This window comes from Dama dama, chromosome 29, assembly GCF_033118175.1.
Source record: "Dama dama isolate Ldn47 chromosome 29, ASM3311817v1, whole genome shotgun sequence".
NCBI lineage: Eukaryota > Metazoa > Chordata > Mammalia > Artiodactyla > Cervidae > Dama > Dama dama.
Genome location: NC_083709.1, coordinates 66,696,426 through 66,713,551, shown reverse-complemented (window position 1 = coordinate 66,713,551; position 17,126 = coordinate 66,696,426). Strand labels below are relative to the sequence as shown.

The 17,126-nt window shown below is 40.6% G+C and overlaps 1 protein-coding gene and 1 non-coding gene across 2 annotated transcripts in view; one reads left to right on the top strand and one right to left on the bottom strand.

Moving 5' to 3' along the window:
* Positions 1-8,651, bottom strand: part of RECK (reversion inducing cysteine rich protein with kazal motifs) — a 77,740-nt gene extending 69,089 nt beyond the window's left edge. Inside the window, exon 1 of the mRNA XM_061132233.1 lies at positions 8,493-8,651. Within this exon, the coding sequence (XP_060988216.1) occupies positions 8,493-8,592 (100 nt within the window). The 5' untranslated portion in view covers positions 8,593-8,651. The remainder of the gene's footprint in view (positions 1-8,492) is intronic.
* Positions 8,652-14,469: 5,818 nt separating this feature from the next.
* LOC133049014 (U6atac minor spliceosomal RNA) lies at positions 14,470-14,595 on the top strand. The gene has a single exon (XR_009691179.1). It is a non-coding gene; the product is annotated as a U6atac minor spliceosomal RNA (small nuclear RNA).
* The last annotated feature ends 2,531 nt before the right edge of the window (positions 14,596-17,126 follow it).

Sequence of the window (17,126 nt, the reverse complement as noted above, 5' to 3'; positions counted from 1 at the left end):
TTGACAGGATGAAAATAAATAGCACAGATATCATCCTTATTAAAGACGTAAGGATGAGTGTCATATTTTGCATTCTTATTTCAAAACTCTGAAAATATAAAATTAATAAAAACCCAAAAGTGATTACTAAAAGCCACGTATTTGGGGTTTAAGAGGGTATTAGTGTAACCTAGAAATATTCTAGCAGAATTACCCAGAATTACCCAGGATTAATTAGAAACATCAAGGGTTGGCTGCTGGTTTGGGCCACGCGCCTACTAAAGACAGGCAAGTAAGCGGGAAGCACATGCTCCAGCCACAAGGGAAAAATGCAACTTCTGAGACCAACTAGCATTTAAAAAAAACAATTACACACCCTCATCTAAAACTAAAATATTCATAGAATTATAGGATATTTGAAGTTAAAAGAGATTTTGCTACAGAAGCCTCCCCAAACCTCAATTTGGTTAATGAAAAGCCAGTATTGTTTTCTTTTCTAAAGAAAATAAAGATTCCTTCTAATTAATGTATTTTTAGAGAATTACTAAAACAGAATATATATATCCTGCACTACTGAAAGGGAATGAACTAAATCTGAGCTGATACTGCAAAAAGGTCATTCCAAATAAAAAAAGTATGTTAATTTTAAAAATCTTATCTTATTTTAAAATCTGTATTTCCAAAACAGCCTGGAAATTGACCATCCCTTAAAAACATTGAAATGACAACTGCCACTTTAACTTATAAATGCATTCTTACAATTGTCACATTTATCCCTTGGAAGATGGATATGTGCCTGTGTATATATATATAAACACTGTACCTTTTTCTTGACTCATTTACAAGTTACAGATATCCTCCACTGCTTGCCTCAAACTATAATGCTACAACTGCCAATTAGGTTCATTCTCTTCTGTTATCAATATGACTGCCAGATTAATTTTTTAAATTACTTTTCATGATGTCACTCTTTTAATCAAGGGTCCACAATGGCTTCCTGCTATTTCAGTTCTAAATTTTCTTAAGTCTTCTTCTTACCTCCCCTCCCCTGATCTTCTATTATTTTTTAACAAGGAAAGCCTATTATTTATATAATAATACCTTGAACACAGCCTTCTGCTTGTAATGCTTAGTGCCCGCTTTCCAGCTGACATAAATCCCAAACATCTTTCAAGGCTTAAAATTAAGCCCCATCTCAACTCTAAGTAAGCCTTTCTTCTCTAACAACTCCGGGCCATGTTGTTTTTTTGGTTAATGTCCTACTATTCCAGTCAAAACTGAAAACTTTAACACTTAACTCTAATAATTTCATGTGTGTACTAACGGTATTTCCAGACTGAATGGGAACTTCTTGTACACAATTTAGCACAGTGCTCAGCTCAAAAAATTTTCTTAATCACTGGTTAATAAGTAATAATTTCCTACTTATGCAAAGTATTTTTAATCAGAAAAAAATGTATGAGAAGTTTATTTCTCCCACTGTACCACTGTCATACCACATTTCCCATGGTGACCAAGCCATAATTTAGCACACATCGTAAGAGTCATTGACCCAGGTCAAAAGATAGGCTGGACCCAAACATATGCACAGGCACAGAGGTATGTACCCAGAGGGTGGTGGGCTTTACAGACACCAGGTCAAGATGAGCTGGAGCTAAGGAAGTTTTATGGTGTAGAGAAACCATGAGTAAGAAGAGGAAGCTGGTGGTGGAGAATGGGAAAGGCAAGAGATGTACAGAGACAAGCTATGAGAGACAGAGGGAGACTGTCTCTAAAAGTAGTCTTGGCTCCTGGCAGCTTTCCAGTTCCCACAGCAGTCCCTGAGGTTGTGCTCAATTTCCTATCCTTGGATTTCCATGTTCCCTGTCAGATGCTATCTAGCTAGCTCCCTACTCCTGAGCTACCTTGGTTTCTGTTCTTTTGGGGGCCAAAAGACCCTAAAAACATTATCATACATCATTATGAAACAACTAAGCAAATGACTCCTCAGATCCACCCCTACCCCACAGACGCTAATAGCCAGTATTCTTGGATAATTTTCTCCATTCTATGCCATCTATTCCCACCAATAAAACGAGGGATCTCAAAGTATTTCTGTCTGGCTCCCAATAATATATTCCATGGTCAAAATGTTTCTCCTAATACTTGTTACACTTTTCTTTAAGTCTTCTTCATGTAAGTTATGTGCTCTACATCATGTACTACCTATTTGACTAAATCGTATGATTTTTCCTCAAATATATTCAGATTTAGAATATAAATGGAAATGTACTAATATAACTACACAATACTAGTAATGCAGATATTACACACTTTTTGGTGATATTTAATGTCTGATATTCTCACTAAACCATAAACCCCATAAAAGCAGAGACCACATCTGTTTTCGTTTACCACACTATGTACCTAATGCTTGTCACGGTGTCTGGCACTATTAACCCCTCAACGAATATTTGCTCAATGGAATACTTACAGGTATGACATTTAATTTAGTAAGCAATGGACCAAGTGGAATTATTCCTAATATCCACCTTAAACATGTAAGAAAACAGAAATTTTGATTCTCTTCCTGACTCACCTGCCAAACCTCCAACTTACTTCTCCCCATCATCTTGACCTCAGTAAATAGCAACACTTTCCACTAAGTTGCTCAAGGTGAAAATCTAGAAATAATCTTTAATTCCTGCTTCCCTCACTTTCCACATCCAATCTATTAGTAATATATTCTGAATTTGTCCTCTTTAATCTCCACCATCACTCTAATTATTATCTCCTGCTTCGACTACTACAGTGGCCTAATAGCTCTGCTTTTATTCCTACCCTCTTAAAATAACTTTTTTTATTCAGCAGTCCGTGTGATCTAAAACAGAAATGAAAGCATACATCTCTTAAAGGTCCACTGGTTTCTATTTGCACAACAATAATATCCACAGTCCTTATGTGGCTTTTTGCAAGGCTCAGTACTACCTGCATGCGTGTGTGCTAAATCGCTTCAGCTGTGTCCGACTCTCCTGAGTTCAGTTCAGTTCTGTTGCTGCTCAGTTGTGTCCGACTCTTTGCGACCCCATGGAATGCAGCACGCCAGGCCTCCCTGTCCATCACCAACTCCCAGAGCTTGCTCAGACTTATGTCCATCAAGTCAGTGATGCCATCTAACCATCTCATACTCTGTCGTCCCCTTCTCCTCCTGCCTTCAATCTTTTCCAGCATCAGGGTCTTTTCAAATGAGTCAGTTCTTTCCATCAGGTGGCCAAAGTACTGGAGTTTCAGCTTCAGCATCAGTCCTTCCAATGAATATTAAGGACTGATTTCCTTTAGGACGGACTGGTTGGATCTCCTTGCAGTCCAAGGGACTCTCAAGAGTCTTCTCCAACACCACAGTTCAAAAGCATCAATTCTTCAGTGCTCAGCTTTCTTTATAGTCCAATTCTCAAATCCACACATGACTACTGGAAGAACCATAGCTTTGACTAGACGGACCTTTGTCAGCAAAGTAACATCTCTGCTTTTTAATGTGCTGTCTAGGTGGGTCATAGCTTTTCTGCCAAGGAGCAAGCATCTTTTAATTTCATGGCTGCAGTCACCATTGCAGTGATTTTGGAGCCCCCCAAAATAAAGTCTGTCACTGTTTCCATTGTTTCCCCATCTATTTGCCATGAATTGATGGGATCAGATGCCATGATCTTAGTTTTCTGAATGTTGAGTTTTAAGCCAACTTTTTCACTCTCCTCTTTCACTTTCATCAAGAGGCTATTTAGTTCTTCTTTGCTTTCTGCCATAAGGGTGGTGTCATCTGCATATCTAAGATTATTGAGATTTTTCCCAGTAATCTTGATTCCAGCTTGTACTTCATCCAGCCCAGCATTTTGCATGATGTACTCTGCATATAAGTTAAATAAACAGGGTGACAGTATACAGCCTTGACGTACTCCTTTCCTGATTTGGAATCAGTCTGCTGTTCCATGTCCAGTTCTACCTGTTTCTTCTTGACCTGCATACAGATTTCTCAGGAGGCAGGTCAGTTGGTCTGGTATTCCCATCTCTTTAAGAATTTTCCACAGTTTGTTGTGATCCACACAGCCAAAGTCTTTGGCATGGTCAATAAAGTAGAAGTAGATGTTTTTCTGGAACTCTCTCACTTTTTCGATGATTCAATGGATGTTGGCAATTTGATCTCTGGTTCCTCTGCCTTTTCTAAAACCAGCTTGAACATCTGGAAGTTCATGGTTTTTGTACTATTGAAGGCTGGCTTGGAGAATTTTGAACATTACTTTGCAAGCGTGTGAGATGAGTTCAATTGTGCGGTAGTTTGAACATTCTTTGGCATTGCCTTTCTTTGGGGTTGGAATGAAAATTGACCTTTTCCAGTCCTGTGGCCACTGCTGAGTTTTCCAAATTTGCTGGCATATTGAGTGCAGCACTTTCACAGCATCATCTTTTAGGATTTGAAATAGCTCAACTAGAATTCCGTCACCTCTACTAGTTTTTTTTTTGAAGTAATGCTTCCTAAGGCCCACTTGACTTCACATTCCAGGATGTCTGGCTCTAATCCAGTGATCACACCATCATGGTTATCTGGGTCATGAAGATCTTTCTGTATAGTTATTCTGTGTATTCTTGCTACCTCTTCTTAATATCTTCTGCTTCTGTTAGGTCCATACCACTTCTGTCCTTTATTGTGCCCATCTTTGCATGAAATGTTCCCTTGGCATCTCTAATTTTCTTGAAGAGATCTCTGGTCTTTCCCATTCTGTTGTTTTCTGACTCTCCTAGCCCTGGCTGATTCACCTGCTCACTATGATGAAACCATACTGACCTTCAATTTCTTCTTGCTTCAGGGCCTGTGCACTTTCTGGTCCCCACCCTGATCTTTCCCTAAGGACAGCACCTTTGGTCTTTAGATTTCAGTTCAGAACTGTACCCTCTCAAAGAAACTTTTTTTGACATCATTATGTAAAGAACCACTCCTCACTACTCACACAATTCTTTATGCTACCCTCTAGCTTCCTTCACAGCATATTTATAACTACTAGAAATAATTTTATTTATCTGTTTATTGTCTATCGCCAACTCAATCAACATGAATCTGAGCAATCTCCAGGAGACAGTGAAAGACAGGGAAGCTCCAGTCCAAGGGGTCGAAAAGAGTTGGACATGACTTAGTTACTGAACAACAGTCTATTCCCCCTCTACTAGAAATCTAAGCCCCTTGAAAGCAGTAACCCTGAACCTAAAACAGTGCCTGACATATAGTAAGCATGCACATTTTTTTGAATAAACTGTTGCAGTATCTATTTTGCTCTTTTAAAAAACCACATTTATAATATATAAAAACCACCTGTTTGACATCATTCCACTTTCTTCAAAAAGTGGCAAAGGGTGAAAGGTATGATTAATGAAAGACTTTAAATCTATGACTATAAGACAGGAACTTTTAGTAGCATACCAGAATAAACTGTTATATCTGGTTTCTCACCAATTTTAGCTCCTTTTACAGTGTGGGCCAAGATAGTTCTGTTTGAAAGGAAAGAGGATCTGTTTCTTATTACATTCCTCCAGATAGGCGGTCACTTTTTCTAACTTAAAATTCATTACACTCTTTTTCAGGATCCTAGGCTATTACATAATTTCTTAAATGTCAACTTATTGAAACCTAGACCTTAATGTTACATTTTTCTCTCTTTAGTACTATTAGAAAATATCTTAGATAGAAACAGAGCTACTATCAGGTGCCATGACACACAGATTCTCAGACTGTAACACAGGGTTCCAGCCCATCCTTCAAAGGAAACACTAGAGGTGCTGGGGAGGAGAGTTGGGGGTCAAGGAGACCAGAAAGTACACTGTGGAAGTGTGGCATTACTCCAACGTACAGGGTGTGGCCAAACTTCACAAGAGATAATAACTAGCAAGTCAAATCATTCCTTCCCTCTCCTCCAACAGGAATGAAATCTCCAAGTCAGAACAAATAAGACTTGTAAAATGTTTTATACCAGAGGAGACAGGATTACCCAACCTTGGATTGGGTAAGGAGATGAGAACGAAGACTGAGTGGGAATACAAGTCAGGCCTTCATTGAAACACAATTTAATATTGTTTTCTTAATTTTTTGTCTAGGATTGAGGAACATTTTCCACACTTTATACAAATCCACAGTGGAAGCCTTTGTTCATTATATTACTCAGTGTCCTTTATGTAAGGAAGCAGGCAACATATGCCTAAGAATTTAGTACAAGAGACAATTCTCACTTTTACATCAAACTTGGGGGTTTTCCTTTTTTACCAAACAATGCAAATTCTGTGTTGTCATGGACGTTTTGAACTGGTAGGGCCTTTAGAAATCTGCTAGCCCAGAATTTCCTAAATTGGGATTGAGGTGCTATGAAGAAAAAAACAGTTCTTTAAGCAAACAAGTTTCTTTCTTTGCATAACAATTTTACTGAGAAAAAAGTCACGTTAAATTAATCAAACAAGGATACCACTAGACTGAGGTGGTCAATTCCTTAGTAGCCTACCTAAGTAAACCAAAACTTAAGCCTATAATGCCCCAAGGTTAAGAGATCAGAATCCTAAGGACAATCAATCAGGAACAGTCACCTGGGCTTTCCCAAATAAGACACCTGCTCAAACCATAGCCAATCAAATATTTCCTTGCTTCATCTCCACCTTTTCTATAAAAGTCCTTCCTGAGCTCCTGTTACTTCCCATTTGGCACTGTCCAAATTCAAATAGATTTTTGCTCAAATAAACTTGCAATTTTAATATGACCCTGTCTATCTTTTAACAGTAACACATTATAAAATTCATCCTTTTAAAGTGTACCATTCAGTTGTTTTTAGTATATTCACAGACTTGTGCTCACTATTTTTCAATTTCAAACATTTTCATCACCCTGAAAAGAAACCTCATGCTCATTAGCAGTCATTTCCCCATTTCTCCATTCTCCCAGCACCAAGTTTAACCACAGGAATCTTTGCAAATTATTGTGAACCTAACCTGTTTGTGAATTTATAAGAGAGGGGTACAGTGTACAGTGTTTCCCAAACTTATTTAATAGCTAATATGCATGTATTATCTCAATTATCACAATAAAAATCTATGAGAATCTTTATATACAATAAATGTAGATATTAAAGCACAAAGAATAAAGCTAACTAAATTTGTTCAAATACTCTTAACCATATTCTACTCTACTATTTCCCACAGAACTGACCAGCTGTGGGATAACAGGCAACTAGTTTTCTAATGACTCAAAACTTTGAAAGTGCTTTAATTCAATTTCTTTAACTTAAAGAGAAATATAGGGTCCAGGAAAGTAAGCTGATTTAGCCCCAAATATACAGCATTCTTTCTTTCTCCTTTGAGTTGTCTAATTGACAGCTTTGTTAGAACTCAATTATAATTAACCCCAGGCTCCTGACAATTCTCTCCCTTCTTTAAATATGCTTCACTTAAACAAAATCCTTTAACTCTGTAAGCTATCTCGAAACCTGTTGAGGCTGATTTTGCTCTTTCCAGGTGTGTCTCCTTGTGAGCAATGCACTTCTCCTCCACTTTGGCATGTATAAATCCCAGCCATCTTTTAATATCGAGTGAAGCTGGGGCATCACTCAATTTTCTTCCCAACCTGAGTGGATTATCATCCTCTCTCTCCTGTGTGCAGCCACAGCCCTCATCGCTTCATCTGGATACTTCTGCTTGGAATCGGGGCCGCTCCTGTCTTGTGGCACCCCACCCGCTCGCTAAAGCTCCTGGAGAGCAGACTTGGCAACAACTCCTAAAACCCTGCACGTGGGAGACACTCAGTAAGCACTGAACAGCTTCCTATTCACTCGTGGTCTAATTCCTCCAGAGCAAGAACAAAACTCTCCTCAAGTCAGCCCCCACAAAGAGAGTTCCCTGAAATCTAATCTCTCTCCTGCCAGAGTCCAGCGCTGTCTTGGAAACACTGCGTACCTACAGCGAAGAGCAGCAGAATCGGATTTAGAAGACTTGGACCTAGTCTCTGCCTGAGACTTCAGAAGTCAGTCAGGCTGTAAGGCACATAAGTGCTCGCTGCCCGAGGTTGGCCTTTCTGAACCGAGGGTCAAGTAACAAGCAACAGTAACTGGCCAGGGTGGCGGTAAGGCGGCGGCCCCTCCAAAATCGCGTCCCACCCTCGCGACGGTCCTGGGCGAAGGCACTCCACGCTCTCCGGACAGAGACACGAGCCGGATGAGGGGATACGGGCTGAGCTGAGGGTTCCTGCTCGGTGGGTGACAGAGGAAGGCCTCGAACCCAGGTCACCGCTTCCAGTTCAGGGGATCTGGGCGGAAAGAGGGAGGGTGGAGAGGGGTCCTGCTCGCCCCGCCTCAGTCCCTCCCGCCGCCTGCTGGGACCTCCCGACCCTGGGTCAGCAGACTTGGACCGGGTCTGGGGGTCGCCGGCACCCCCGCCCCCTGCTCCGCGCCATCTTGGAGCGCTGAGGAGACCGCTCTGGACCTCCCCGAACCGCTGCTCCAGCAGTTACTCACCCGCACTGCCCGGGGCCAGGCCCCCTGCCACCTCCGCGACCCCAGCCACCGTCAGGAGAAGCAGCAGCGCGCCTCGCGGGGAGGCCCTGACGGTCGCCATGTCCAGGCCTGGGGCTCCAGGGCCGCTAGATGCTCGGACCCAGCCTGCCCGCCGCGGCAACTCGCGGAGGCCCCGCCCTGGTGGCCCGGACCCCCGGTGATTGGCTGCGGCGCGAAACCCCGCCCCTCGGCCGCAAGGATTTTCCAAAACCTGCTGGGGGCGGGAACCTGCCCGAGACCCCGCTCTTTGTTAAGGCCCAGCGAGCTATCTGTCCGCTTCTGCGGCGGAATCTGGCAGCCGGCGTTCTCCAAGAGGCGAGTCAGAGGATGTCAGGGTTGCCAGGGTCCTAAGAACGCCTCGACCTCCCGAGGTTTGCGGATGCGGTCACTGAGGCTCAGCGAAGAGACCATCAGCCCAAGGTCACCGCAAGTTCTGAGAACTGGGGCACAGGCCAAGGCTGAACCAAAGGGAATTGTCCCTTTCACGTACTTCAGTCATCTTAATATCCTTTTTGCCGGACGCTGTCTCACACCCCAAGAGGGAGTGTCATCCGGGACAACTCCCCCTCCCCTGAAATCGGAGGGGCTCTGCCTCTGACAGTCTCCTGACAAGAGCCCAGGCAGGAGTTCGCCACCAAATCTCTTCTGCACGTGTAGCCTCACTGTGTCTTTGATGTTCTAAGGACACCTGATGTTCCCATCAGGAGAATGTGGAGAGGGGAATGCTTATGTATCTAAATATGGAGAGCCTTGAAGGCCAGGCTGGGTTTAGACTTTAAGAAACGATTTGGAGGTGTGTCCGCTTATTATCAAAGCGTTCTCCAACCTCCACCCCGTTCCTATGTCTCTCTTCTCCCCCTCTTTTCCTTTTGTCAATTATGTAATACCTTTTTTCCTTTCCTCTTCCTTAAAAAGACAAAAAACAAACATAACCACAGTTGCGTTTTAAAATATGGAATATCATTAAATATCCAGTGTTTTTACATTTTCCTTATTGTCTCATAATTTCCTTTTACAGTTTTCCAGCGCCAAACCAAAGTCCACATATAGAAGTTCGTTTGTATGTCCTTTAGGTCTCTATCTATTGTCTCCTTTAGGAAAATGTGAATAAGAATCTTTCTAAAACGTTTGTTCTGGCAACAACCCTCTTGCTTCTCTGAGAGACCACCTCTTTACTTACAGGATGGAATGATGTATGGTTATTCAACATGGTATCAGAGGCTTTCAGCATTTAGACCAAATCACCTTTACCAGTTTCCTCTCACCTTATATCCCATTCCTCCCTAGGAGAGAAGAGTCAAAAAACCTAGAGTTGCGCTGATATGGTAGCCACTAGCCACATGTGGCTGTTGAGTACTTGAAACATAGCAATTCCAAACTGAAATATGCTGGAACCGGATTTGGAAGACTTAATATGAAAACAAGAACCTTGCTTATTTAACTTATATGCAGAGTACATCATGCGAAATGCCTGACTGTACAAAGCACAAGCTGGAATCAAGATTGCATGGAGAAATATCAATAACCTCAGATATGCACATGACATCACCCTTATGGCAGAAAGCGAAGAGGAATTAAAGAGCCTCTTGATGAAAGTGAAAGAGGAGAGTGAAAAAGCTGACTTAAAACTCAACATTCAAAAAACAAAGATCATGGCATCTGATCCCATCAATTCATGGCAAATAGATGGGGAAACAATGGAAACAGTGACAGATTATTTTCTTGGGTTCCAAAATCACTGCTGATTCATATCAATGTATGACAAAACCCACTGGAAAAAAAAAAAAAAAATCACTGCAGATGGTGACTGCAGCAATGAAATTAAAAGATGCTTGCTCCTTGGAAGAAAAGCTATGACAAACCTAGCATATTAAAAAGCAGAGATATTACTTTACTGACAAAGGTCCATCTAGTCAAAGCTATGGTTTTTCCAGTAGTCATGTATGGATATTAGAGTTGGACCATAAAGAAAGCTGAGTGCCGAAGAATTGATGCTTTTAAGCTGTGGTGTTGAAGAAGACTCTTGAGAGTTCCTTTTGACTGCAAGGAGATCCAACCAGTCCATCCTAAAGGAAATCAGTCCTGAATATTCATTGGAAGGACTGATGCTGATGCTGAAACTCCAACACTTTGGCCACCTGATGCGAAGAACTGACTCACTGGAAAAGACCCTGATGCTGGAAAAGATTGAAGGCAGGAGGAGAAAGGGACGACAGAGGATGAGATGGTTGGATGGCATCACCGACTCGATGGACATGAGTTTGAGCAAGCTCTGGGAGTTGGTGATGGACAGGGAGGCCTGGCGTGTTGCACTCCATGGGGTCGCAAAGAGTCAGACACGACTGAGCGACTGAACTGAAAATGTTATTAAAACTAATTTCACCTTTTTAAAAAAATTTGTTTTTGTTTAAAATGACTTTATTTTTTAGAGTGGTTTTAGGCTCACAGAAAAACTAAGCAGAAGTTACAGAGATTTCCCATATACCCCCTGCTTCAACATACAATATACTCACAGACCCCTCCGCTATCAACATCCCACACCACATTGGTGCATTTGTTACAACTGATGAAGCTGCACTGACACATCATTATCACCCAAAGTCCCCAGTTTACCTTAGAGTTCATTCTTGGCTTTACACATTCTGTGGGTTTTGACAAATAAATGACATGTAGCCACCGTTATTCTTTTTACTTTTTTTAATGTGACTATTAGAAAACTTAAAATTATGTATATGGTTCACTTTGGGGTTCATATAGTTCTATTGTACAGTGCTGGTGTAATTACTTTTCATTCTAAACAAAGATTAATGTTCAGAGATCATCTTTAAAGTGGCACTTTTAAAAAATGTTACTCATCAATGATTTTGTCCTGAGCTGAAAACATCTTTCTACATTTCAGATGAATAAAACCCATCAAATCTTTTGATTCATCTTGGTGCACTATAATTTCCCCATCACTTTACTTTTGTTTCTTTGTAAAGTATTTCAAGTAATCTTCCTGTAGAAATCAAATAGGTGGTTGCTTTTAAAAAAAATTTAATATGATAATATTTGCCTTTTAATGCGAGTGTTTGGATTTAATGTAATTATTGATATATGGTTGAGTTTAAATCTGTCTTGCAATTTGTTTTCTATTTACTCCAGTTCTTTTTTCCTTTTTCCTACTTTTCTTACCTTCTCTCAGAATAATAAAGTGTTTGGAGGGCTGTTTTTATTATTTCATTATATCTCTTCTATTGGCTTATCAGCTCTACTTCTTTGTTTTACTTTTTAGTAGATGCGCTACAGTTTATCATATACAGTTTAACTTATTACAGTCGACCTTCAAATAATAATCATCACTTCATGTCAAATGTAAGACGTGACGCCAGTATACTTCCATTTTCTCCTCCCATCTTTTGTGCTAACGTTATCATACATTTTGCTTCCATGCACTGTTATTATTTTGCTTTAAATAGTCAATTATTCAAGAGCTTATAAAACGAGAAACTGTGTTTTATGTTTACCCATATGTCAAGCATTTCTGATGCTCTTCATTCCTTTATGTAACTCCAGATTTCTTTTTGGTATCTAGAGGAAGGGAAATATTTTGATTAAGAACATGGCAGGTTTTGCTGATTTCAATTAACTAGGACCCCATACATTGGTTTTGGGAGTTTATGCATACTATTAATACATTCCTGAAGTTAATTTTTAATGGAAATGATTTTTCTCGCTTTATTTAGCTTAAACACATTTTCTTGTCGATCAGAGACAGTCCCTCCACTCGCATCAGTCCCCAGCAACGTGACTCACTGGGATGGGGAAGGAGGCAAGCCCCTGGAAAAGGGAGGCTGTAGTGGGCTGGGACACGGAACCAAAGAGGGGCTTGAAAATATGAGATAAGAGGGGATCTGAGCCTTGTCTCCCGTGGAGCTCAGAGAAGTGACACATCTCATAAAGTTCCCCTGCACTTAGCATGATGGGCATGTAGAGGAGATATGGCTGCAAATGTGTCCTGTTCCCCGCCCCCCGCCGAGAATGCCACAGAAGAGGAGCTTAGGGTTTTCTGTCTCTGCTGGCTCAGATGGTGAAAAATCTGCCCAGCAAGGCAGGAGACTCACATTCAATACCTGGGCCAGGAAGACCCCCTGGAGAAGAGAACGGCAACCCACTCCAGTATCCTTGCCTGGAGAATTCCATGGTCAGAGGAGCCTGGCGGGCTACAGTCCATAGGGTTGCAAAGAGCTGGACACGACTGAGTGACTAACCCAGGAGCTGAGAGAGCTGAGAGCCCAAAGAGGCCTCAAGATCAGAACAAGGAGGCTGTAACTGGTGTCTGCATGGTCTGTACAACTGGATGCCAGATGAGAATGCAGGTATCAATGGGGATTGATTATGACAACCGAGGACCAGATGTCCTGCCTTCTTCCCCAGTCCCAGCTGGTGGGTTTGACTCTATATATTTTCCTCTCAAAACTATGGAGGGGGTTGGGGAGAGGCCTTGACTCAGCTGAGATCCTACTGAATTGACTAAGATTAAGTTGCAGTCGTTTGGCAGGAAGGGGACTTGCAGAGACAAGTAACTGTCCATCAGAGATTTGTGCAGCCCTGCTAGAAACTGTCACTTAGAAGCAACTGCCCAGCCAGAGCAAACATTTTCTGAGTGTTATCACGTTCTCTGTTCGTTTACTGACTGTGACTATAACCTTGGAGAACAAAGGATCCCATGCCTTGGAGCAGAATCGGTGTATTTGACAGTCCCATTGCCCCTATATTGAGATCTCACGGGACAGAGAGAAGCCCTAACGCCAAGTCATTCAATAAGAACACATTATAAAACTTAACATTGTGACCTCAGCCTGTGATGCTGGTACAATATCCTGCCAACGTCCAGTAAGCCCTCTAAACATATGAGCCTGTGAGTATGAAATTGTCCCCATTCTCTACTTTCCTGCTTACTTCAGCAATTTTCAAACTTAAAAAATATTATTTTTATTTTTTAGCAATGGAACCCTTTTCCCAACAAAATCTTACAGAGTCCTACCATATAAAATAGAATTAAAAAAGCTGCATTTCAGTGCTACATTTATTTTCTCAGTTCAAATATATAATTAATAATAATTAATTGGTTCAAAGACAATAAATGAGAATTCAGATAATAAATGAAATTTCGATAAACACAAAAACTTACAATTGGGAATTATGTTTGATAATGTGGGCTTCCCTGGTAGCTCAGCTGGTAAAGAATCTGCCTGCAGTGCAGGAGACCCTGGTTCAAGTCCTGGGTCAGGAAGATTTCCTGGAGAAGGAATAGGCCACCCACTCCAGTATTCTTGGGCTTCCCTAGTGGCTCAAATTGTAAAGAATCCGCCTGTGATGTGGGCCACCTGGGTTAAATCCCTGGGTTGGGAAGATCCCCTGGAGGAGGGCATGGCAACCCACTCCAGTATTCTTGCCTGGAGAATCCCCATGGACAGAGGAGCCTGGCGGGCTCTATTATAGTCCATGGGGTCCCAAAGAGCTGGACACGACTGAATGACTAAGCACAGCGCAGCATGATAATTGTAGTCACACCAGTTTTGGCTTCCATTTCTGTACTTTGTTTTGGTTGCCTGTTGTAGAGAAAATCCTGCTTCATACAGATGAGTAGTTTGCAAAGGATCTTGGTTTTTGAATTAGCCCACCTTGCATTCTCTGACTACTCTTTGTTCAAATTAACATGGTACTTTGAAAAAGAAATATTGAGAGATTTTTATTTCAGTACTGACTCAGGAACACTTATGTCCATACCAAAACCTGCACATGGATATTTGTAGCAGCTTTGTTCATAACTGCTAAAACTTGGAAGCAACCAGGATGTCTTTTAGTAGGTAAGTGGTTAAATTAACTGTTGTACCTCCATACAATGGAAGATTGTTGAGCGATAAGAAGAAATGAGCTAATCAAACCACAAAGAGTGTTGTATGGAAGGAGAGAAGGTTAGCACCCACCTTGACAAGGATGGAAGAGGCCCTTTTGCCTGACAACACACAGACGGTTAAGGCATTGATACCTACTTTGTGGCATCTAACCACTATTTTTAAAAGGCGCTGGTGGCGGCAGAGGATGAGATGGTTGGATGGCATCACCAACTCAACGGACATGAGTCTGAGCAAACTCCGGGAGACAGTGAAGGACAGGGAAGCTTGGCATGTTGCAGTCCATGGGGTCGCAAAAAGTCAGGCACGACCTAGCAACTGAACAAAACAGAATAATAATCACGATGTTAGAAATAAAAAAAAAGAAAGAAAACCAATACCAACAGCAAAAAAAATAAAAACACCCACAAAAAGGGATGAAACTTAAAAGGCATATTTCTGAGTGAAAGAAGCCAATGTGAAAAGTTTACATACCTTCAGATTCCAACTCGATAACATTCTGGAAAAGGCAAAATTGTGGAGACAATAAAAAGATTAGGGATTGCCTGGGGCTAAGGGGGAGGGATGGGTGAAGAGGCAGAGCACAGAGGATTTTCAGGTCAGTTAAAGTGTTCTGTTTGAAACTATAAAGCTGGATACATGTTATTAAACATTTGTCCAAACCTACACACTAGGAGTGAACTCCAAACTATGAACTCTGGGTGATGATGATGTGTCAATGTAGATTCACTGACTGTAGCAAAGATACTGTTCTGCTGATGGGTGTTGACAGTAGGAGACGATGTGGGCAGAGGGGCACCTGGCATATGAGAAGTCTCAGTACTTCCTGCCCAGTTTTGCTGTGAACCTAAAATTGCTCTAAAAAACAAACTGTATTGATTTTTTAAATGCCAGTTCGACATTAAAAATAAAAAAAATATTGATTCACTAATAAAGTTTGGATAATTGCTCAAATTCCTGATCATAAATGTAGTCAGAGAAGTAACACCCCCAAATGTCTGGTTAACTCCAATACTATATATAATGTGACATTATTACTGTGTGACCACTTACATGTTCCTTTGTCATTGTGCAATTGGCTATGACACTGTGATGAGAACATGCACCAGGCAGATGATTCTGAGCTTTGCCCAACACTTAATTGGAAACAGTGCACATTTGTATTCCTTGGTACTATTATACGCAAGCAGTTGAGCGTAGGCTTGGATTCGAGAAATGATCAGTGCAGATTTACACTTTTTCTAATCAAGGACACATTCAAAGAAGACAAAAAGAAATATGCAAAAAAAAAAAAAAAAAGAAAGAAATATGCAGAGATGGTAGGAAAAGATTTATTCTGAGGTCTATGAAAAGGAATCAACTCACCACACACATACTATTGTGATAGTGGTTTCTTGTGTGTCAAAAATTAAAATTCAAGTTTGTGTGTGTCCATGGTCTTACTTAAAAGTTATTTAGTTATTTAGTTTATACATTAAAGAAACTCAAATCAAATATTTGTAGAGCCCAACAAACTTCCATTTGGGAGCAGCTTGATTCTTGCTTGATTAGACTATATTATTCAAGAGTTTTGTGCAAGAGTTTTGTATGTTGGAACATGTCTGTTTTAATTCTGATACCCTCTTTCTCTTCCAAAATAATGAATCATGCTCTCTTCCACAGCTGGAATAAATATGTCATTCTGTTGTCTTTTTTGCTTTGTGTAATCACGATGGTGTTTACGTTTAATTCTAACCCATCCTGTTTCTGGCAGCATGTGGTGTGATGTACGGATCAAAGGCAAACCTTCCCTCAGCTGAATGTCACTGTTGTCCCACTGTTTATTAAAAACTGGTTCCTTTTCATGCTATTAATTTTGACCTGATGTGTATATGTATTAAATTCTTATAGTTGGAATTAATTTTCTGGTATCTCATAAACATTGATTTTACACACACAAAAAATATCAACACTTAAAAAAAAAAAAGCCAATGGTCTGTTGTTCAGTAATTGTTACATTTTAGTAAGTTCAAATCTGGCAGGAAGACTCCAACATCATTACCTTCAAAAGATCCTTGTTCAATTATACTTTACAAGCTCAGTAGAGTCTTCTGGGGAATTAAAAATACTAAACAACTTTGTTTCTAAGCCCAGTTTTCCTATTGGCCTTACCACAGACACAGTGAAATTTGAATTGTTGTAGGTTAGAGACCAGGAATATGAATGTTAAAGAAATTCCTCCAATTGCTACAATTTGAGAGCTTCCACCTTAAAAATTAAGGTTATTGTCTTATATTTATACTCTCAAGCCCCTGGTCCATCACTCTGCCTTCCTTTACACTCCCAAAACACTCATCATTTTTTCCTTGACACAGCCTGTCATGTCTAGAATTATGTTTGTTCTCAATTATTTGGTACTTTTACTACTGTAAATAAGATATTATCTCTGTTTTTATTTTTGCTCTATATTGATGGAATGTAGGAATACAATTGACATTTGAGAACTTATTTCTATATCCTTAACTTTCCTGAACTCTTAGTACTGGTAATATTTTTCTAGTTAATACTTAGAAATACAATCATTATGTTTTCTGTAGAAATTGGCATGCTTCTTCCTCTGCTATGTTAATGCTTCTTATTTTGTACTTGACAACGTTTTTATATCTATCTGCACTTGACTGGAGAAGGCAATGGCACCCCACTCCAGTACTTTTGC